The 23,049-nt window shown below is 39.1% G+C and overlaps 2 protein-coding genes across 3 annotated transcripts in view; one reads left to right on the top strand and one right to left on the bottom strand.

The window, feature by feature from the left end:
- LOC121409657 (TBC1 domain family member 19-like) overlaps positions 1 to 22,074 on the top strand; it is a gene marked incomplete at its 5' end in the record, with an annotated part of 27,271 nt that extends 5,197 nt beyond the window's left edge. Inside the window, 6 exons of the mRNA XM_041601569.1 lie at positions 3,408 to 3,485; positions 7,551 to 7,660; positions 10,855 to 10,946; positions 12,313 to 12,428; positions 13,759 to 13,914; positions 21,984 to 22,074. Coding sequence (XP_041457503.1) covers positions 3,408 to 3,485; positions 7,551 to 7,660; positions 10,855 to 10,946; positions 12,313 to 12,428; positions 13,759 to 13,895 — 533 coding nt within the window. The remainder of the gene's footprint in view (positions 1 to 3,407; positions 3,486 to 7,550; positions 7,661 to 10,854; positions 10,947 to 12,312; positions 12,429 to 13,758; positions 13,915 to 21,983) is intronic.
- LOC121409641 overlaps positions 20,343 to 23,049 on the bottom strand; it is a 54,471-nt gene continuing 51,764 nt past the window's right edge. For both annotated transcript variants that reach the window (XM_041601554.1, XM_041601560.1), the window contains one exon: positions 20,343 to 23,049. In XM_041601554.1, coding sequence (XP_041457488.1) covers positions 22,909 to 23,049 — 141 coding nt within the window. In that variant the 3' untranslated portion in view covers positions 20,343 to 22,908.

Here is a 23,049-nt window from a genome sequence, read left to right as displayed (position 1 = left end):
ATGGAGACGAAATAGAGGAATGTCGAATCTAGTTTTGAGAAAAAGTCATGTCCCATAGAGATTACACGCAAAATGAAGAAAAATGACATGCCTCTTTTCATCGCTGTTTTACGCAATGATGCGTTTCTCAAAACGAAAATTCATGTGAACTGACAAGAAAGAGTACATTCCTAACTACAACATATGAAAATCTGGGCGAAAACCGATCTATATTCGAGAAGTTACAACCAAATTTGCATAAATTTAATGACGTCATTTTTGAAAAAATGAAATTTTTAGTTTAGGCGCCATTTTGATGACGTCATGATATAATTGAGGGACAATGGTGACATGAAATCAAATTTGCAACTAATACTCTATCGATATATGAAAAAAAAATTGGGGGTCAATGGACTATTTAAAGAGCTATAGTGAATTTTCAATAGGCATGTTTTTGCCCATATACGGCCTATAGTGAGAGCTCGCGCGCGCACACGTGCTGCAAACTTTAACGGGTGCTATTAAATTTCGTTATTATTGGTCATAGAGAGCTAAATTGGGTATCAAATTGTTCAAAATTATATTATCGATGCAATGATGTAAAAAAAACGGTGTTTTTGCACTGCGTTAAGGCATTACGCGCGGAAACGCGCGCGCAAATTTTTGAAATGCTTAGAATGACCTAAAACGTACTCGCGTTTGGTCAAAAAGTGATTTTGAGCATTTTGAAATTTTGACGCACGCGCGCGCGCATGACCTCCAGGTGACCTTTGATGACATGACCTGATGACCCTTGACCTGAAATTGATGTGATGTAAATATTATTAATTTTTGATAATAGATAATGGAGATATGATTGATAATGTGATTTTACAAAATGGCGCCTAGATGACGTCATCATGACCTGATGACATCGAAAAGCAAATTTTGACGTTTCCATGAGAGACCCTATGTATGGTATAAACTTCAATGAAATTGATTTTGTCAAACTCGAGATGACTTGGCGACAAAAACCTTGCCATTAAAAAGAATAAAAATAAAAAGAAAAAAATAAAAAGAAAATTCTGACGAAATTAATAGGTGATCTGTCATAGACAGACCACCTAATTAGAAACCTACAATGTAAACAACTGTTAAAACATTATTGGCTTCCCCTCATTTTAGCAAAGAATTAGACCATGGTCAAAGGTACCAGGGCTTCAGAATAAGGGCCGATGTCTACAAATTGGAAATTTCTCCACAGCAGGGCAATGTCAATTTGAGACCAAAAGAACAGGGCATAACTTGTCTCCACGATGCTTCATACATTTGAAACTGTTACTGTTAATTGAACTGAAACCCAGTTTAAAAGAAAAAGAAAGAATATAGCACAGGATATGCCAAAGACTCCCCAGAGACTTGAATGGTTCAGGGAAAAAAATGGGAGGCTACATCCAATTTCCAATATCTAAAGCATTCATGAGAAAATGTAAACCGATCTTGACATATAGTGGCTCTAGGCAGATGCCATACATTACTTCCCATACATTAGAAAAGTGATTCTTTCCAGTTGTATCTATTCCATTTTTGTTTTTGAAGTAACCAAATATTTCAAGTGCCTAAACTTAAAAGAAAAAAAATGTTAGGTGCTATGTTACATTGTCAAAATTGCATAGAGAATAGTGTTATGTATAGTGAACTGTGTTAGCTTTATCATTGTGTTTGATTCTGGTTTGTTACTCAGATGTAATTTGGTTCAGGTACATTTAACTAACTGTTAATTGCGGGTATAACAACAAGAATAATTGATGATAGATCTTGAGAGAGGGTCTGTGGCATGTGTTTGAAAAAATCTCACTTTTGTATTATACTCGATATATTTATTTTTTCATTTCAAAATCCTGATATGTAGCAATGTTAAATGAAGAAAAGAATTCTTGTACAATTACTAATTGCTATCTCATTTTAAAAGAATTCTATTTCTGATAATTATTCTCTCTCCTAATTTTGTCATTGAAGTGAACATACAATCGTTATACAGGAATGAAAGAAAAATTTGTTCTGAGATTATTGCATCTATTGCTCTACGACGTTAGGTGTCATTACCCCCTCAGTTAATTGTTTATTGCAACTTTCTTTTTCAAATATACTGTCACAGCCTTAATTGATTTGGCAAAGAAATTTTTGTCACCACACTTGCATCAGTAGGGGAGACCGGGGTTAGTTGGAATATGAGGTAAGTTGAAACATTGTAATTTTCTTTTACGCCTGTAAAATAAATTTAGGGCTGTATTGCATAAATTTGTTTTACAGGAGTTAAAGAAAATTACAATGTTTCAACTTACCCCATGTTCCAACTAACCCCGGTCTCCCCTACATCCCCCCCCCATTATTCAGTAAAAATCGGTCTTTTTTAAAATACATTTAATGTGTTTCCTGGTATGCTGCTGTACTGACACACCAGTTTACAGGCATAAGCTGAATAGAAAATGTATTAGTACAAGGTCTGTATTAACACGATGGTTAGCATTGCATTCATAATGAGAATTGACATCTGCAATATGTGCCTTGTTTTAGCATGATGGTCATTTAATGACATTGTTCATTGTTTGCATGCTAATATGTGATGGTGTGGATGAAGGTAGACTGAAAAAATTAACACGCAATGTTCATCCTCAGTCAGTAATTATCAAGGAGACACGTACCAATTTCAGATTGTAGTAAGAAAAGAAATACATATATGAAGGCGAGAAAAAGAAAGAAAATGTTGATTGACGAGGTGAAAGAAATGCTAGAGGAAAAACATTCACCAAATCCATGAAACTCTGCTCATTGTTTGCATGCTAATGTGGAAAGAGTAAATGAAAAAGTATACTTGAGAAGTCAGCATGCAAACTTGATCTTTGATCAGTACTTACAATGGAGACATTCACCCATTTCCTTGGATGGTTAATGAAAAGAGAGATGAAGAAGGACAAAAAAAATTATCAATAAATTATAGTAAAGAAAAGAAATACATATATGAAGGCGAGAAAAAGAAAATGTTGATTGACGAGGTGAAAGAAATGCTAGAGGAAAAACATTCACAAAATCCATAAAACTCTGCTCATTGTTTGCATGCTAATGTGGAAAGAGTAAATGAAAAAGTATACTTGAGAAGTCAGCATGCAAACTTGATCTTTGATCAGTACTTACAATGGAGACATTCACCCATTTCCTTGGATGGTTAATGAAAAGAGAGATGAAGAAGGACAAAAAAGTTATCGATAAGGTGCAAATAAATAATTCAGAAAAAAAATCCCTAAAAACGTGATTACTTTTTGCTAAAAGGCATCCAAATTCCTAATAAAGAGGTAGGCCTACACTATTTGAATCAATACTGGGATGATTTTTTTTTTCCTACATATTTTTTTGTTATCTGACCCCCCCCCCTCTTTTTTTTTTTACAGGAATGCTAGGGGTTGATGAGTTTGCTGTTGTGTATCCACCGAATGGAGTCATCCCTTTCCATGGATTTGCCATGTTTGGTGAGCTTTAGACCTTCAAATCTGCCTAACGCTGGCTGAGTTTTGGCTAGAATCAAAGATAGTATAGGTTGTTGTAACGTTCTAAAAATGAGCTCGAACAGAATCCAATGAAATGTCCACCCAAGTGTTTGTATATATATAAATAAAATGTATGTGCAAGCTGGCTCTGGAAAAAAAAATTGTAATTGCTGAAAAATGAGCCAAACAATTCCGTAAAATGTTTGGTATCTTTCCAAGCTAGAGTGGCGATCATTATCTCTAGAGTTCAGGGGGCAGTCTTACAAAGAGTTGGGATTGATTGATGCGATCTATGGTAGCTATGGAATGCCATGCAGAAACGTCGACATCTGAAATACATGTTTGTTCATAATATATTCTGGAAATGACATATATTCATACATTCACCGTTTTCTTGACAATTCTTTACGCATCTCTTTGTTTTCAGAGGACACTGAGCAAATGTCCAAAAGTACAAATTATGACATTGATGGATTTCTATATAGTTGAGATTGATCGGATCAATTTTAACTCTGTGTAAGATGGGCCCAGACGACCTGCTTGAGAAGATGTTTCATATAAACAAGCATATTTTCTATTTTTATTGCGCGACCTTTTGAATTCAAATCTGATTTAAAATCTGTAGATTTATCCAACAAAACACATCTTTGGTTTATAATGCCTTCACACCACAACTATTTAGGGACACATTCATAAATATAATCTAGTAATGAAATGGAATGGTGACCTTCACTTTTGGGGGATCTACCAAAACTAAAGGTACATGTTGGCTTTAAATCAAGACAGATTTTCATTAGATCCTGAGATGTATAGTTGTGATTTAAATAAACTACACATCAACAAGTTTAGCACCTTAAACTGCAAGTGGACAATTTTAGCACAATTTGCGTTTGCTCAGTAATTTTGTTCAAATCTCTCCATTTGTCACAGTAAGGAATGGTGTGGGTTCAGAATGGAGTTTTCTAGATGTTTTTCATGTGATTGTTATCAAAGTTTCAAGCGGAACCACCCTTGAGTTATCCCTTTGATATGACAAAGGGAAATTCCCGTGGAAGAAATTGAAGATGGAGGCGTCAAGTAACATGGTGAAGATACCATGCACATCTATTTCATAGCTTTCATCATGTACTGAGATATGCCTATATAAATCAGTTATATTATTTTTAATTGCCATACAAGGTTCCCAGCCCATCAGGGAAATCAGGGAAAATTATTTGATTTTTTTCCAGTCAGGGAACAATCAGGGAATTTTGATCAGCCCTAAAGTCAAAAGCATGGTAGTCAGTCAGACTCTGTTATATTTTGTTGCTTATCAAAACAACATCCATTGTGAATGACTGGTTATGGTGGTACTACATGTAATTTCATGTAGTTTAACATTATTGTATTTATACTGAAAATACATGTAATTCACTGCAACAACGTAGAAAACATGCAAAACTGTTTTTTTTTATCGTAAGCTTTGTCAGTGGTCTCAATTGAGTTGTGATGGCATATAGCTTATTTGCCATAATATGTCACATAAGAAGATTACATGAACTATAATAGGTCAAGACAAAATCAAATAAAAAATCAAATCAAACATTTATACATCAAAGAAAGAATGAATATTTAAAAGTTTTTTATCTTTTCTTCAAGCAAAAACTTAAGTATAAACAGTGGATTTTACGTAAGCATTTTTAATCAACTGCTTTGCCAAAACTAGCACTGTCCTAGTTTATCCTAGGCTATCAAATTGAACGAGGACGTTGAGCATGGGCCTTCCTTGTGATGCGTTTCCATGGCAACTAGATGATAACACCCTAAATCAAGTGTCAGGCTAGATTTACATATTTTGCAGTGGAAATCATAACACTGTAATTCATCCAGCTCATAAGGCATCCACCATAAAAAGGATATTATTGAGCCGTGCTTGGAGATTTATGAAGGGATACTGACTTTATGGGCAGTATGAATCACATTGATGGATCTTGATCCTAATGAAGATGCGACTCTAGACATGTCTTCCACCATGATTCAGTTTAAATAGACCCATTTTCTTTTTGTCTTTTTTCAACCACTGTTAAGGAAGGTTTACGCCAGGGGGGGGGTGGGTGGGGGGTTTGGGGAGGGGGGACAGTCTAATATATTACTGCACACATGCATGACCCCAAAAACGTGTTTAAAGGGGTGTTTTTTTTTTCAGTTTTGGACGCGGGCCGCACATGCACTAGTTAGGGTGTCAAAAGCACCAATTTTTCAAGAAAAATGGTGGTTTTAAAGGACTGGTCAATCGCAGGGTGAAACGTATTTAGGGTATCTTTTTTCCAAAGCTTTTTGTAAGACTAGCAAACACGTTTAGGGTATGTTTTTTTCCCCTAGGTCATATTCTGGCGACAACTTGTTCAGGGGTCAAATTTTTTAAATAAAGCCTGCGGAAAACTTGTGTAGGGGGTTATTTTGCACACAGACAAAAACCTGATTAGGTGTTTGGAAATAGTTTGGTCACACATATATACAGCAATATATTTGACTGCCCCCCCCCCCCCAGTTTTACAGAGATGCCAGTCATTAGGCTTTTGCCTGATATTCAGGCTTTATATTGGGGCTTTAACATGTTCTGGCTTCTTTTTCAATCCCAGTGAGTAAAAGTGTCTGACAGCTCTGGGTATACAAGTTTTTGTGTGTTATTCTTTACATCATTTATCCAAGTTACTCCAGTATGATGAGAATAGGAGGAAGGGAGGGGTGTGAAAGAATGAAATGAGAGGAGAGGATTCAGAGAGGGGTGGGGGAAGAAGGATAACACACAGACTAATTTAAGTAAATTTAGAGATCGAGGCAGGGATATTGAGACATGGGGAGAAACGAAGAGAACCAGAGAGAGGAGAATAATAAAAGTAATAATATTCCGCATTTATATAGCGCTTAATACATCGGAACGACATCTCTAAGTGCTTGACAGACATATTATTACCCCGGTCATTGGATCCTTGCATGCCCGTATACAATGTATGCACCTCCACTCCCTGGGGAGCATTCCAACAAGAGTTCCAAGACTCAATTACTAGGCATACTACATATAGGCTTTCACATCCTACCGGGTACCCATTTAACACCTGGGTGGAGAGTGGCAAAGTGTGGATTAACGCCTTGCCAAAGGACGCTAGGCCATGGTGGGATTCGAACACACGACCCTCTGATTACAAGGCGAGAGTCAGAACCGCTACACCACGACGCTTGAGAGAGTTTGGGGGTTGGAACTGAAGATGGAGTTAGAGAAAGAATTTTGAACCTGGTGTTGGGCAGAGTAAATCACCCAAATCTAGTTGAGAAAACTACACGGTGATGCACATTACATGTATTAACTAGTTGAATGTGATCAGAAGAAAAAGACTTCTACTTGTAGTTAGTTAATGTATAATTTCTTATTTTATTGTTATCATGATCAATTCCAACTCTTTGTCATGATAAGATAGAAAGTCATGCTAAGATAGAAAGTCATGATAAGATAGAAAGTCATGATAAGATAGAAAGTCATGATAAGATAGAAAGTCATGCTAGAATTTAATATAAAACCAGCAATTGTTAAAGAGAGGGAAGGAGAGAGAGAGAGAAAGGAGAAGAGATTGCAGAGGCAGTATGCAAGACGATTCTTATTCACAAAATTAATTGAAATCCTAAACGGAAGCACAGCACCAAGTTTCTACCCTCGAAACCTACATGGAAAAGATGTGAGGAATTTTTATCAGCACTCGATCTCAAATTATTATCCATGTTAATCTGCCATATCCCCCTCTGCCCCATTTCCTGTTTAATCAATATGAATAATTCATTTGTTTCAAAGATGGAGTATGTAGGCCGCGCGACTCCGCTCCCAGATAACTTGCAGGCACTTCACTGGGATGTCCAACATCAATCATAACCTCTGCGTTCGTTATCATCGTTGATTAGTGAAATGTCACTTCTTATCTTGTAGCCCTTCACTCATGCATGTATAAGTTATCTGTTTTATTTTGTTATATGTATAAGTTATCTATATTATTTTGTTTTTCTCTTTGCCATCAGTGGCCCCGTTATGTTTTGTCTACGACCAGCCACCGGATCTCTACTATGTCTTCCGTGAATTCTACATGAGGCACCTGTTTCGCCTCCACACCATATCTTCACATCCTCAGGTATGACAGTGGACCACAATTTACAATACTGTAGATTCTTAAATTGAATGATTTACTCACCCCCCCCCCCCACACGCACACACCTCCCAATATTGCAAAAGAACTAAGGCTAGGTGTATGTATGCAAAAGATTTTTTTAAGTACTCATTTATTTCGACTAGAAATATCTGGTTCTCTTTTATCCGATCACCTCTGGAACGTTTATATCACGCAAACACCTACATAGTGATTATAATATTGATGAAAGTGTCTCTGAACACTTTCAAAGGAATGTGTAACTTTTACCCAACTTTAGCTAATTCTGTTTTGAATAGTTTGTATTCAAGGAATGAACCTGTTAGGTAGCAACTTAATGACCAACACCTGGTTTTAGTGTGTCAGATTTAAACCTGGGTCTTGGTGTACTTAGTAAGATGTTTTTCCTGCTCCTCAACTCCGTCTTTAGAGTTGTGTGAAATTCCTTATAAAGTACTTTCAAGTTTGATACACACAGATTTTTTTTTTTTTTACAAATGAGAAATTTAGGGGAACATGCCCTGTACATATAATGTATTTTACCCCCCAAGAAATGCTAAGTCATGACCTTAGCTGTCTTTCTGTACTCCATAGCAATCAAGGATTGACCTATTAGAGCCCATACATCTGAATTATGGGATTAAAGTGGCAATAGGAGAGATTAGGCCTTAATCACCTCAAATGACTTTGACCTTTAGACATTAATCTTACAGCCTTTATATCGATCATTTTTCGTAATCCAAGGTGTTTTTTGAGAAATGCAGATGCAAATCTAAAGCAGATGTTTTTTTTAATACCTACATGTATGAACTTGGTAAATATTTGTACACTAATCTACTACCATTTCCGCAGCGCAACTTGTCAGTATTGTCAATTGTGGGACATTTGTCCTAGAAATAGATGTAGCGATCCATAACAGATGTTTCCTAAATCAGTTGATATTATTCAAGTATGGAAACCATAGAGCCTCTGATCTTTCTCTGTTTATCTGTTGATATTACAAGTAATGTCTATAGATACATGTACACTATTGAATTTGGCATTATCGGTTCTTAAAATGGCTTTACTAACTTATGGGTGTACTAATATTGATTTTTTATTCAAATAAATGAAAGATTGGGAGAAAACCGAGTCGAAACTGGGATAGTGGAGTCTTGCTATCTCGATTGACTGTTTACTCCAACTATTTAGTTTGTTGTTTCAATTTTCTGTGATGGAGGGATTATTTCTTTGTTTTTATTTAAAAGAAAGAAAGTACTTTTAAAGCATTGTTTAGTTGCTTATTCAAAAGTGCAATATGCATGTATATTCCCTGGCTTTAGCTCAAGCTGCAATTTCGCGCACTTGGTGCACTAGAGGAATTGATCCTGTCAGGTACCCATTTACCTCACGTTGGTTGAATGCAGCACAATGTGGGGAACTTTCTTGCTGAAGGAAATTACACCGTTCACAGGATTTTAAACCCACAACCCTCTTTCTCAAAGGGGGGGGGGTCAGAATAAGAGCCTATTGTACATTATTTTACAATGATTTTAAAATCAATTGTGTTATCCCATTGGTTTAATGTATATGTACATGCCGAAGGAGCTAATACGTGATATCATCTGGCAGTGTGTTCATACAGGCCCATTCTCGCCGATTTCCCCCTTGTTTTAAAGCTAACTACAGAGGGAGCTATTGCTGTTTGAGGAGTGATAAAAAAATCATTATCATGTATTGTGCTCTCAAGTATGTGACATTATGAGGTTTTCTAAATCAATTCACATTCTGAGGTGTAAAAGTATTGCTTAAGTGGCCCAAACATGGAGTAGTGAGTGCACAGTGCTTTGTAACAGGTAGGAAAAGGCACTATATCAAATGCCTCTTGGATTGGATTGGATTGTTATTCCTTCTGTCAACTACAAAAATAGCTAATGTCTTAGAGTAGTAGTATCAATTGTAATGTGTACATGAAGGCCAATTCTTGATGATTTTATCTCATATTAAAAGTAAATTACTCCATTCCCAGGATTTGAACCCACAACCCTCTTTTTCAGGGGGGGGGAGGGGGCTCTTAGAATAAGAGCCTATTGTACATTATTATACTTTGAGTTTAAAATCAATTGTCTTATCCCATTGGTTTAATGTACATGTTCATGCCGGAGGAGCTAATGCGATCATCTTCCAGTGTGTTCATTCAGGCCCATTCTCGCCGATTTTCCCTTGTTTTAAAGCTAACTACAGAGGGAGCTATTGCTGTTTGAGGAGTGATAAAAATCATGTATTGTGCTCTCGAATATGTGACATTATGAGGTTTTCTAAATCAATTCTCATTCTGAGGTGTAAAAGTATTGCTTAAATGGCCCAAACATGGAGTAGTGAGTGCACAGTGCTTTGTAACAGGTAGGAAAAGGCACACAATATCAAATGCCTCATGGATTGGATTGTTATTCCTTCTGTCAACTACAAAATAGCTAATGTCTGAGAGTAGTAGTATCATCTTGTAATGTGTACATGAAGGTCCATTCTTGATGATTTTATCTCATATACCATTCCCAGGATTTGAACCCACAACCCTCTTATTCAGGGGGGGGGGGAGGGGGGGCTTAGAATAAGAGCCTATTGTACATAATTATACTATGATATTAAAATCAATTGTGTTATCCCATTGTTTTAATGTACATGTTCATGCCAAAGGAGCTAATGTGTGATATCATCTTGCAGTGTGTTCATACAAGCACATTCTCGCCAATTTCCCCCTTGTTTTAAATCTAGCTACAGAGGGAGCTATTGCTGTTTGAGGAGTGATAAAAAAATCATTATCATGTATTGTGCTCTCAAGTATGTGACATTGTGAGGTTTTCTAAATCAATTCTCATTCTGAGGTGTAAAAGTATTGCTTTAGTGGCCCAAACATGGAGTAGTGAGTGCACAGCACTTTGTAACAGGTACATGTAGGAAAAGGCACTACATCAAATGCCTCTTGTATTGGATTTAATTGTTATTCCTTCTGTCAACTACAAAAATAGCTAATGTCTTAAAGTAGTAGTATCATCTTGTAATGTGTACATGAAGGTCCATTTTTGATGATTTTATCTCATATTAAAATCAAATTCTGTGTTATTCCTTTAGATACATGTAATCAGCTAACTATTCCGTTAGAGGGAGCTAACACTGTTCTTCCCCCTCTCTCTATCCAGGGTATCTTATCTCTCTGTATCCTGTTTGAGAGTTTACTACAAACCATCCAGCCGCAACTCTTCTTTCATCTGAAGCAAATCAATGCTCAGCCGTAAGTATACCAAAATTTATTCCCAGAAATGATGCCGTGCTGTAAAAAAGGCTGCGGGGCTAAAGCCAGGGTAATAATATCCAGGTCCTTAGCGCATAGGGACTTTATGACATAATGCGACATGCGCTATACAAGAACTCCATTATTGCAATTATGATTATTATAACAATATAGTCAATTTGAAGTGTTGATTTTAAGTGTGAAAATAATTCCTGCAGACACTATGCATGTACACATAGGTTCTTGTTTACTGTATTAATCAACATAATAATAATAAATAATAATAAATTGGTACTTAAATAGCGCATAATCAATTGAAATTGCTCTATGTGCTTTGTACAAATTGCTCTCCAATATTACAGTTACACTACAACAAAAGTAATATGTTTTCAAATTTCTTAAAGGAGAATGAAACCATTGGAACAAGATAGCTTGTGTGAAAACAGAAAAATCAAAGAAACAGATCAACAAAAGTTTGAGAAAAATTGGACAATAAATGAGAAAGTTATGAGCATTTAAATATTGCAATCACTAATGCTATGGAGATCCTCCCATTGGCAATGCGACAAGGATGTGTGATGTCACTGATGAACAACTCTCCCCATTACTTTAGTATATATTTCACTTGAATTGCCTCTTTTATCACATCTATCCATAGATCATGTGTTCTTTCTACATGAGGGCATGTGATACATATTTTTTAAAAATACATCATGGATAAAGAGTTTGTATCATCATAAGAAAAAGCAAAAAGAGACATTTTGAGGGTATTTTATAGTCCACCAAAAGGAAAGTTGTTCATCAGTGACATCACACATCCTTGTCGCATTGCCAATGGGAGGATCTCCATAGCATTAGTGATTGCAATATTTAAATGCTCATAACTTTCTCATTTATTGTCCGAATTTTCTCAAACTTTCTTTATTCTTATTCTTTGATTTTTCTGTTTCTACACAAGCCTATTTATTCCAAAGGTTTCATTCCCCTTTAAAGATTCAACAGAAGTACATGATCGAAGGTGAATTGATAAACTATTCCTTCATATGGGACCGCAAAAATCAAAACTAGCTCCCCCCCCCCTTTGAAACAACTTTGAAACATACTGGGTACATGTAAATAGATGAAATTGCAAAGTATACTTCATACTATCACAATTGCATTATCATCATGAGTATACATGTACCTTATACATGTATTTCAAATTTATATATGTAATTGTTTTTGTAATGTTGGTTGACTGTTAATTTTGTAATTTTTACTCTGTTTTGTAAAACGTTTGTCAATTCAGCTGATACAAGCTACGATTATATGTTCTAATAAATCTTGACTTGAATTGGCTTTATATTTTTTGCTGATTGTTTTGTAGATTGAAGATTGCTTTTAAGTGGATGATGAGGGCATTCTCCGGTTACTTGGCCAGCGATCAGCTTCTTCTTCTTTGGGATCGGATCCTTGCCTATGATAGCACGGAACTCCTTGCAGGTAGGATGTGGGTATTTTATATTATATTGACTGACCTTGAGGGAGATAGTGTATTTGTGATCAGCCACCCCAAACCAACTATAACTCCCAGGGAAAGTTCCCTTTAAACTAGTGATTTGGTCTTCAAAAAGCAAAAAGTAACAACTTCGCTTATCTGAAGAATGACTATTTTTCTTCATACTGTCAAAATTTTAGTAAATTTCCAATTCATCCACTGCCAAATCGTCCACTCACCACATGGTCTACTTTCCTTTAGTCTAATGCCATTCCGTCCATCAACATTTTGTCTAACAACCATTTGGTCCAATAATCATTTGGTCCAATCATCACTTCGTCTAATCATCATTTCTTCTATTACCATTTCATCTAATAAACAGTTGGTCTAATACCCCTTTTCTTTTCATTCATTTTGCACAATTAACACTTTTAGTTTAATTAGACCAAACGGTATATGGACTAAATGGCTATTGGAACAACTGGTTATTAGACAGAATGGCATAAGAATAAATAAAATTAGGCCATGCAGTGAGTGGACGAACTGATGATAGACCAAATGGTAGTAGACGGGTTGGCAATGGGACAAATTGGCATTAGACCAATTGGAAATAAACAAAATTAACAGTCAACCAACATTACAAAAACAATTACATGTATAAATTTGAAATACATGTAAAAGGTATACTCATGATGATAATACAAATGTGGTATGGTATTAGCAGAGCTGCCAAGTAGTACTGATTTTCAGTATTTAGTACTGAAAAGGGAGAAGAATACTGATAGTTTCATGTAAAATACTGATTTCTAAAGTTTCAGTTGTATGTGTGGTCCTATGGTAGAAAATTCTGATTTCCTCACCGAAATACTGATTTTCAGCTTTAGAAATACTGAAATGTTCTTTTTCTGGTTGGCAGCTCTGTATTAGTTTTGGAAGCTATAAGAAGTGTAATTTGCAATTTCATCTATTTACATGTATGTTTCAAAGTTGTTTCAAAAGGGGGGGAAGCTAGTTTTGATTTTTGCGGTCCCAAATTATGGAATAGTTTACCAATTTACCTTCGATCATGTACTTCTGTTGAGTCTTTTAAAAGAAATTTGAAAACATATTTATTTTTGTTGTAGTGAAGCTGTAATATTGGAGAGCAATTTGTACAAAGCGCAGAGAGCAATTTCAATTGATTATGCACTATATAAGTACCAATTTATTATTATTTATTAGTATTATTGTGTTGATTAATACAGTAAACAAGAACCTATGTGTACATGCATAGTGTCTGCAGGAATTATTTTCACACTTAAAATTAACACTTCAAATTGATTATATTGATTGTAGTTCTCGCTGTGGCCGTCTTCTGCTTTCGGCGGACCAACTTGATGGAAGCGTCAACCTTAGCCTCTGCTGAAGCCATCCTTGCCGATATCACGACCATCCAGATCATACCCTTGCTTCAAATCGTCATCTTTCCTTGACCTCGTAACCATGGCGATGGTAAGGCCTCGTTCATACATGTTTTGACATTTCTCATCAATATTTCTCATCAGTATTTGAAAAATGTAGAAAAATGACGTCAGAGTCAAAACAAAGAATTAATAATTTACTACACTGCGCTATACTTACCTATACCATCTCATCAAATTGCTATTCGTTACCCTAACTCGAATAGCCACCGGTAAAAAACTCCCCGAAAAAGGCTAACTGCATTCAGGTAGCCTGGGAAACCCGTCACGGAACGAGACCCATAAAACCCGGTCTCCGCATATAAGCCTCCTCTTTCGTTACCGCGACGTCGCTGAGTAAACGTTTAGCCACCGCGCTTCAGTGCTTTTCTTATGAATCACGATGTCTGAAGAAATAACTGACATGAACATTAATTCCCAAGTCTCCCCAAATCTCAATCAAGGGGAGAATAACTCGGTCAAGACAAAGCCGAGGGTCAATATTTCGGCCAAGACAAAGCCGAAAAATAATGATAAGGCGGCCAAGACAAAGCCGAAGAACAAGAATCCTAACACTAATAACCCGGCCAAGACAACGCCGGCTAATACCACTACACAATCAGACACCCAGTCCCATAGGCGGGAGGTAGACAAGGGTATGGATAAATCGGAAGAGACTGTTTACACTCCTTCCGATCGGGGTAGCTCCTCATCAAAGAATAGGGCGGGCAAGAAGAGGCCTCGCGATGACCACTCGTGTTCTCATGACAATCAGACTCAAAGTATTGACCCACTACAACCCCCTGTAATTCAGAAAAAGAGCCGACTGGCCCAGGATTGTGACAGGTCAGTCCATTCATTGCCAGACCCCGCCGAGGCGGGTAGTTGGATCTTGCAAGCCTTGCAGGCGGCCCTCCCCCAGCGGGCGCCGCCATCGACCCTTCCAGACCCCGACCCTCTGGATTTGCTTACCGCCAGCCCGGCAAGTAATAGACAAAGTCGCCCGAGACAACGGGCTAATGAAGACTCGACTCATTCTAGACGTAGAGAGAGGTCTAGATCGCCTCGTAACGGTCGCAGAGTGGGGGCTAATGATAACTCGCCTCGTATTAGCCGTAGAGAAAAAGTATTTTCCATTGTGGGAGAATCTGATTCGGAATTTGATTACCACCGACCTGTTACATCTCGCAGAAGAGATTGGGGCGATTTCTCACCATCTAATTCTAATAGCAGCCCCGCGCATTCCCTCCAAGCTGCCCAGCATATGGGATTCGAACGAGGACAATCACCATTGGGGGTACGAGAGAGTTCTGACATACACGAACGCGATACTCCGGCTAGTGGGAACAGGCATCAGTCAGCCCTGATCTTGACTAAATACTGCCCTCAACTTCGGGCCGAAGACAGTACTAGTAGCGAAACTGAGCGAGAGAAGTCAATCTTCCGCCTGAACTCGTCCCTTACTCGTTCGGACGAAGTCAGTCCGGCGATCAAGATGGATGCCCCGTATAAATCCTGCTTTCGGGGCCTAGATAAGCAACACTCTCGGCTTAAACCGATCAGTAAAGAAGTGTCGAGGGATTATCGATTTGCCGCTCAAGACTTTGAGGATTTTTTGTGCACACCTTCGGTCCCGGACGTTGCTTTCCGTGTCGGGGATGCGGGAGCGAGGAAGTCTAGATCGGGCCGTAACCCTCTCCGCGGCTCAAGCTACCGCTCAGCCGACTATCAGCTTGCATCGCTGGACGCGGCCGCCCGGAGCAGTATGAGACTCGCGATGTACCAGGGGTGCCTGTTAACTGCTCTTAGTGAGGCTGAGCGGCTTGGAGTCTCTACCGGTGACAAAAACTTATTGTTAGAATCACTCACAAAGATTGCTGATCTCCAGTATGAGCAAGCAGCAAGATCAACTCTACTATGCTCGAGGGCAAGAAGAGCCAAAGTTTTAGATGCCCTCAAGATTGAGAAAGGGGCAGCAAGACTGCTCAATAAGCTCCCTTGTGAAGGTAAGGACTTGTTTCATGGACATTTTCAAGATGTTTTGGATGAGTCTATTTCAGCCAGCACCACAGCTGACAAGACTTTTTATAGGCTCTCTTCGAGTAGACCTAGCCCGCCAGGCACCGCTAATGCTAGACAGGGCCAGGCCCAGAGACCCCCCTTTGCTAGCTCTAGCTCCAGACCCCAGCCCCAGGCCTACAATGAACATAAGGGGTCATCCCTCTCCTTCTTCCCTCGCTCTGGTGTTGACGCCAGGATTGAAAGGGGCCGCGGGGAAAGTCATAGGAAACCTCGGGGTGGAGGTCGGGGCCGCCAGGCCCACTTTCAGCGCACCGAATTCAGGGCCCCCACTCAAAACCGGGACTTTTGACAATCAAACACTAGTCATTCCCCACCTTCAGCAAGTCCCAGTAGGGGGAAGACTTTTTCTTTGCTTACAGAACTGGGAAAAGATAACCAAAGACAAATTTGTTCTAGAGATACTAAGATCGGGATACAATCCAAATTTCCCAAGAGTAATTCATCCTTCCCATTTTCGACAACAGACCCCCATACCAAGGGATCCTTCACGCCGAGAGGCTCTCCAATCAGAAATACAGTCTCTACTCCACAAAGGAGCTATCATAACAGTCCCAGACCACAAGTCCCTCATCCTCTCCCCCGTTTTCCTGGTAAAGAAACGCTCCGGGGGTTTTCGCATGATAATCAACCTAAAGAAGATAAACAAACTCCTCCCAGATCAAACATTCAGAATGGAGTCCCTTACAACCATCCTACCTCTGATAAAACCCAATCAATGGGCAGTCACTATAGACCTCAAAGACGCTTATTATCATGTTCCTATAGCCCCAGAGGCAAGTTTCTGGGCTTCAAAGTAGGAGACGTTTGTTATCAGTTCATAGCCCTTCCGTTCGGCCTAAAGCCTGCCCCAAGGATATTTTCCCGACTGGTGAGAGTCCTCGCCGCAGAGTTAAGAAGGCGAGGCATTACTATCTTCTGTTACCTGGACGACTGGCTCCTCCTCAGCCCTTCCAGGACCTCTCTTGCCTACAACGTAAGCGTTGTCCGAAAGCTGGCTTCGGATCTAGGTTTTCTGATCAACAAAGAAAAATCAAGGTTCACACCAACAAGATCACCAGAGTTTCTAGGGGCGATAATATCCATCCCAAACTTAATAGTTCGCCCTTCCCCTCACAGAATAAAGAAGATCCAGTCAGTAGGTGTAGAGCTCTACTCAAACTCATGCTCGCCAGCCAGAACTTGGCAAATTTTCCTCGGTCTATTAGCAAGCCTAGTGGATCTAATCCCGCAGTGCAGACGACATATGAGGCCACTCCAACTGCACTTCCTGAGACACTTCAGGCCCAGAATTCACCCCAGGGACCATCTTGTTCCCATGACAGATGCGATGATGCATGCAATTCATCTGTGGTCAGCATGTCGATTTCTGAACCAAGGGAAGCAAACTCAGAACCCAAAACCAACCCTCACCCTAACGACCGATGCTTCAAAGCTGGGTACGGGAGCACACATGGGGAAATTCAAAGCCTCCGGCCAATGGCAAGAAAGAGATTCAGCACAACATATCAATGTTCTAGAAATGAAGGCGGTTCAACTGGCTCTACTTGCCTTCCTCCCCCAAGTTGCCAACCAGTGCATTCTGGTGAAATCAGACAACAGCACAGTGGTCTCCTACATAAACAGGGAAGGAGGGACAAGGTCATCTACTCTTTGCTTCCTAACATTGGAAATTCTAGCATGGTGCCAGAACAATCACATAACCCTAAAGGCTTGCCACATCCCAGGGAAAGAAAATTACATTGCAGACTTCCTCTCTCGGGGAAGTTATCTCCCATCAGAATGGCAACTCAACCTCACCATAGTGGAGAGAATCTTCAGTCAGGGCGACCAGCCTCAGATAGACTTATTTGCATCAGCCCTGAACAAGCAGCTCCCGACTTATTGCACGAAACATCAAGATCCCTTAGCCTTTGCGACAGACTCCCTAACAATCCCTTGGAAGGGGATCCTGGGTTACGCACTTCCGCCCTTTCCCATAATACCTCAAGTGCTGGAGAAAGTGAGGAAGGAAGAAGCTTACGTTCTCCTCATCGCACCTTGGTGGCCGAGGAGACCATGGTTCACAACACTTACAGATCTCCTAGTGGGGACTCCCAAAAGACTACCCCCACTGGTGGACCTCCTAAAACAACCCGGGACGGACACTTATTACCCGAACCCGGAAAGACTTTGCCTAACACTCTGGCCCATCTCAGGAAATCAGCAACTAAAGCGGGCCTTTCGGAGAGAGCTGCAGACATGGCCTCTAGATTCCTGCGATCCTCCACCAGGAACACTTATGATTCTAGACTCCAGAGATACTTCCGGTGGTGTGACAGTTTACAGATTGATCCAACCTCTGCCTCTTTAGGTAAGATAGCAGATTTCTTACTTCTACTATTTGATGAAGGTTTATCTGTCTCCTCCATAAGGGGTTACAGGTCAGCCATAGCGGCCATTCATTCAGGCTTCTCTAATGGGGAAACTATCTCAAATTCAGTTGTCCTTGCCAGGCTAACAAGATCCTTTTTCTTACAGAATCCTCCTCGCCGAAGACTCTTCCCCAAATGGGACCTTCCGCGGGTCCTTCGGGCCCTGGCGAAACCCCCCTTTGAACCCATGCATAAATGCTCCCTCCTTGATCTGTCCATTAAAACAGCCTTCTTGTTGGCTATAGCTTCAGGTCAAAGACGTAGTTTGCTTCATGCACTCACGGTAAGGCCGGGTCATATCCGTTGGGAGAAGGGCAGAGTCCGCCTGATCCCTAGACCAGGTTTCCTAGCTAAAAATCAAAAAGAAAGCTCTAAACCTTGTGAAATTGTTCTTCCAGCCATTAACAATCTCTCGTCAGTTTCCGAAGATAGGTTATGGTGTCCTGTACGTGCTTTGAAGTGGTACATTGATAGGACTAAACGTATTCGCACTTCCCACCAACTTTTCATTAGTTCAATAGAACCTCACGGCCCTGTTAGTCCAATTACAATTTCCCGATGGTTAGTACAGGGGATCAAGTCAGGTGGAGGGGACGCCATATTATCAGGGTCCATTAGAGCCCACGATACACGGGGCATAGCAACATCTTGGGCGCTTTTTCAGGGTACCTCTATAGAGGAGATTCTCCAGGCAGCCTATTGGACCAATTACAATACCTTTGTATCTTATTACTTATCCGATGTTATAAGCCGAGACACAGGTTTTGCCTCGGCGGTTCTGTCCTGTCCTAATCGTTCCTAAACTATTTCCAGTTGATATATTTCATTAATGAGGTTGATGTTATTTTTACCCCTCATTCCTAGGGTAGCTTCTCCAGTTGGGAGACTGCTCCATTTTATAGTCTATCAGTTTCTTTATCGTTATGATATCATGTCTGGAAAGGGTCTCATTTCTGCCCCTCCTCCAGTTTTTTCCGTGCTATTCTAGCAATTTGATGAGATGGTATAGGTAAGTATAGCGCAGTGTAGTAAATCAGAATGCTCAGTAGTGAGCATATTATTTACTAACAAGCTATACTTACCTATAACTCCCCACCCGTCCTCCCCTGCAGACTTCGCCCCTCCTTGGCTACGAAAGAGGAGACCGGGTTTTATGGGTCTCGTTCCGTGACGGGTTTCCCAGGCTACCTGAATGCAGTTAGCCTTTTTCGGGGAGTTTTTTACCGGTGGCTATTCGAGTTAGGGTAACGAATAGCAATTTGATGAGATGGTATAGGTAAGTATAGCTTGTTAGTAAATAATATGCTCACTACTGAGCATTCTGATTATAGACATGAAAACTTCAAAAATTCATCCACGTTGTGCTGCACTCAACCCAGGTGAGATGAATGGGTACCTGGCAGGAATTTATTCCTTGAAATCTCACCGCTCTGTATAAGGTTGCGGGGCTAAAGCCAGGGTAATAATATCCAAGTCCTTTTGAAGCGCATAGGGACGTTATGACATAATGTGATATGCGCTATACAAGAACTGCGAGGTTATTATTATACCCAATCCCACCTCCCCCAATATCCATTTAATTTTCACCATTATTGCTCATATTACTCTTCTTTTTCTTTGTGTATTAAATTTTGAATGAGCTTGGATTAAAAGTGTACCTTCGCCGGATTCAAGAAGGCGGTGTTGGACATACATGTACAGTATGCGCTGCGGACAGCTGCCCACTGACAAAATGTTATTTCACATGTTACTCAAACGGTGCATGTACTGTGTGACTGGCTGATGATTAACAGCTCCATGCAAGTTACGTTGATCTTGGTAATGAAGATTGCGGCGAGTGCAGCACGTAACAAAACTGTCCAACAGCACCCTTTTCCATCCTGAGAATGTACATTATACACTTGAATCTTAATACCTTCAATAGAAACAAAATACTGCATCACATCATCACTCGCAAATACTTTGAATAATATTTTTATTTTTCCTCTGATAGCAAGATAAGCAATATTTGAAAAACATTTCTCAAAATCAAAAGTTCTTTCACATACAAGTAGTGCATTGAAGTTAGGCCCTTAAAGAATTTGTTTGTTGCCCTCATAATATCGCAAAGTTGGGTTGGCTGGTTTGTGTTCTTTTGTCTATTTCTTAATACTTTTGCTGCACTAAGAAATCCTTTGCACAAACTGTATGCTTTCTCACATACACATTTTTTAGTCTGCAAAAAAAAGAGGCCTTAGACTTACAATTTTGTCAATTATGTAATATTTTTGTGATTTCTGTAGAAAAGAAAGATAAGGAAATTCATACATACATGCCCATTTTAAACAATTTCATAGTAAAAAGGATTTTGTCTAAAACCTCATTGAATTCACCACATAGTTATTTCTCCTTATTTCCCTCCCAATCCATAAGTTATTTGATATGAGTTTTGAAGAAATTGTAAAATGCAGTAAAATCAATTAGCTAACAATCTTGTTAAATCCCTAGCTAGTTTTCAAAATAAAATAGTTAATTCCCTTCACCAGTACATATATATTTAATATTGAATATGAATACTGTATTCGGCAAATATATATATAAATCATATAATTTGTTTGAAAACAAAATGCTGTGAAATTGTTAGCATAGAACTGTGACAAAAACAAACGTATACACAGGTATTAAAAATATCTAAAAACATAGCAAAACATTGACGTGACTTTAAATTACAAACAAATGATGTAAGGCCTATTGTTTTGCATTGGCAAGAAATGATTGCAATTCCAAAAATAAGATCTGAATAGCTATCCAATGATACACACAATTTTTAGCACAGCAGTCCTACATGTAGATATGACATTTAAGGACATGGATGGCTTCCACAGCATACGCATGTATACTTTGTACCTTCAAAGTTTAACAGTCATTTTATGTAAAATGCATTGCTGATTTTTTAAAACAAATTTTGAAGATCTACAGCTTGTGTAAGACTGTGCAATCGTAGTTAAATAACATAGAGACCTCAGTTATGATTGGCTGCTGTGACAAGGGTCTCATTTTAATTTTCATTCACTATCAGCCAATCGGATTGAAGGATTTCAGTAGCTTTTAACTGTTATCACAAATTTGTTGTGATAGCAAGTTATATGAAACTGGCTTCTGTTCCCATGCTAGCTACCGTAAATGTGAGTTCATGTTTAGTCAGGCTCCAGAAATACAGTTTTACAATGTATGTTTATACATAGGTGATTGTTTTCATTGACTTAAAAAGATATTACTTAATGCCTTAAAAGATCAACTATTACAGGAACTGCCCATGCACCTAATTTACATCAAGAAAAGTTGAATTCTTAAGCTTTGTCGATCAAATTCTCAATCATTAACATTCAGATAAACAATTCAGTCTTTTCAAACTTTGACTGGGGTAGTAAGCACTCCTCTGATCTCTCAAAATTGGAAAAATGTTGGGTATCTCACTTAGCACAAGGAAAGGTATCTCACTTAGCACAAGGAAAGGTCACAAACTTGGCACAAGGAAAGGTCACCATTTATTTGTAACTTACGTCCCCCCTTGTTCATTGTAACAACTTTATAATCTTAGAAACTGTTGCATTTTTTATTCTTTCTTATTGCTTTATCCCATGTACAGGTTAGGATGCTGTTGCGGATTACAGATGAAAAGGCATGTAACAGTCTTCAAATGGGTGTGAACCACCATCCATTTCCTTACATGAGCTTGTTTATCCCGTGAACCTTTTGTTTGCTCTAGCACATCAAACTGCCCTGAAGGACTTGAAGTCTAGAAGGTCATTCTGAGCCGGACTTTCTTCTGGATCTTGATATTCATACATGTATCTTCACATACCAGGGCTCCGTAACACAAAGGTTTGCGATGGAATGCAAATATGAAATAGCCGCACTGATTGGTCCCTGGTCAGTATTTTGAACCAAATGTGCGTGTAACATTGATGTTGATTGGTCAGTTCATTTAGCGATTGATCCCCAATCTCTGTGTTACGGAGCCCAGGTCTCATTCAAATCTTGAAGGTACATGTATTATCATGGAGTGACAGTGTAAGTAATCAAGTTTCTACAGTCGCTTATAATTAAGATATGATTATTTGCGTCTGGGACGTACCTTTAATGTCACCATCCGAAAGACGTGAGCAGGGATTGGACCTCTGCATCAATTTGTAACTTCCCCACATTGCGTTTCATCTCATAAAAGTCTCATTTGAGTCTCGAAAGGTATTCTCTTGAAGTAATTCTAAGCAGGACTTTTGTCCACTTCTCTGTTGTCGTTTAAGTTTATACAGCATGTGTCATTCAGCTATGAATATTGGCGCTACCTAATAGTCTCGTTCAAGTCTTTGACGGTATTATCTGGATGTTATCCTGAGTTGGACCCTGTCCTTGACCTTATGCATAGTCTTCTCCATCTCCACCTTCTTGTATCTCTGCCACTCTGTTGTCACATCAATTTTGTCCAATTCTCTGTTGTTTTAGTTTATATGGCATGTGTCATTTAGCTATATTTGCACCACCGAATAGTCTCTTTCAAGTCTTTGACGGTATTATCTGGATGTTATCCTGAGTTGGACCCTGTCCTTGACCTCATGCATAGTCTTCTCCATCTCCACCTTCTTGTATCTCTGCCACTCTGTCGTCACATCAATGTCTTTCAGGCAGGTGTCCTGGTCGGGATACGGCTCAAA

The sequence above is a fragment of the Lytechinus variegatus genome, chromosome 1 (genome assembly GCF_018143015.1).
Source record: "Lytechinus variegatus isolate NC3 chromosome 1, Lvar_3.0, whole genome shotgun sequence".
In the NCBI taxonomy this organism is placed as follows: Eukaryota; Metazoa; Echinodermata; class Echinoidea; order Temnopleuroida; family Toxopneustidae; genus Lytechinus; species Lytechinus variegatus.
The sequence above is the reverse complement of the archived record's forward strand: the minus strand, read 5'-3'. Positions and strand labels throughout refer to the sequence as shown.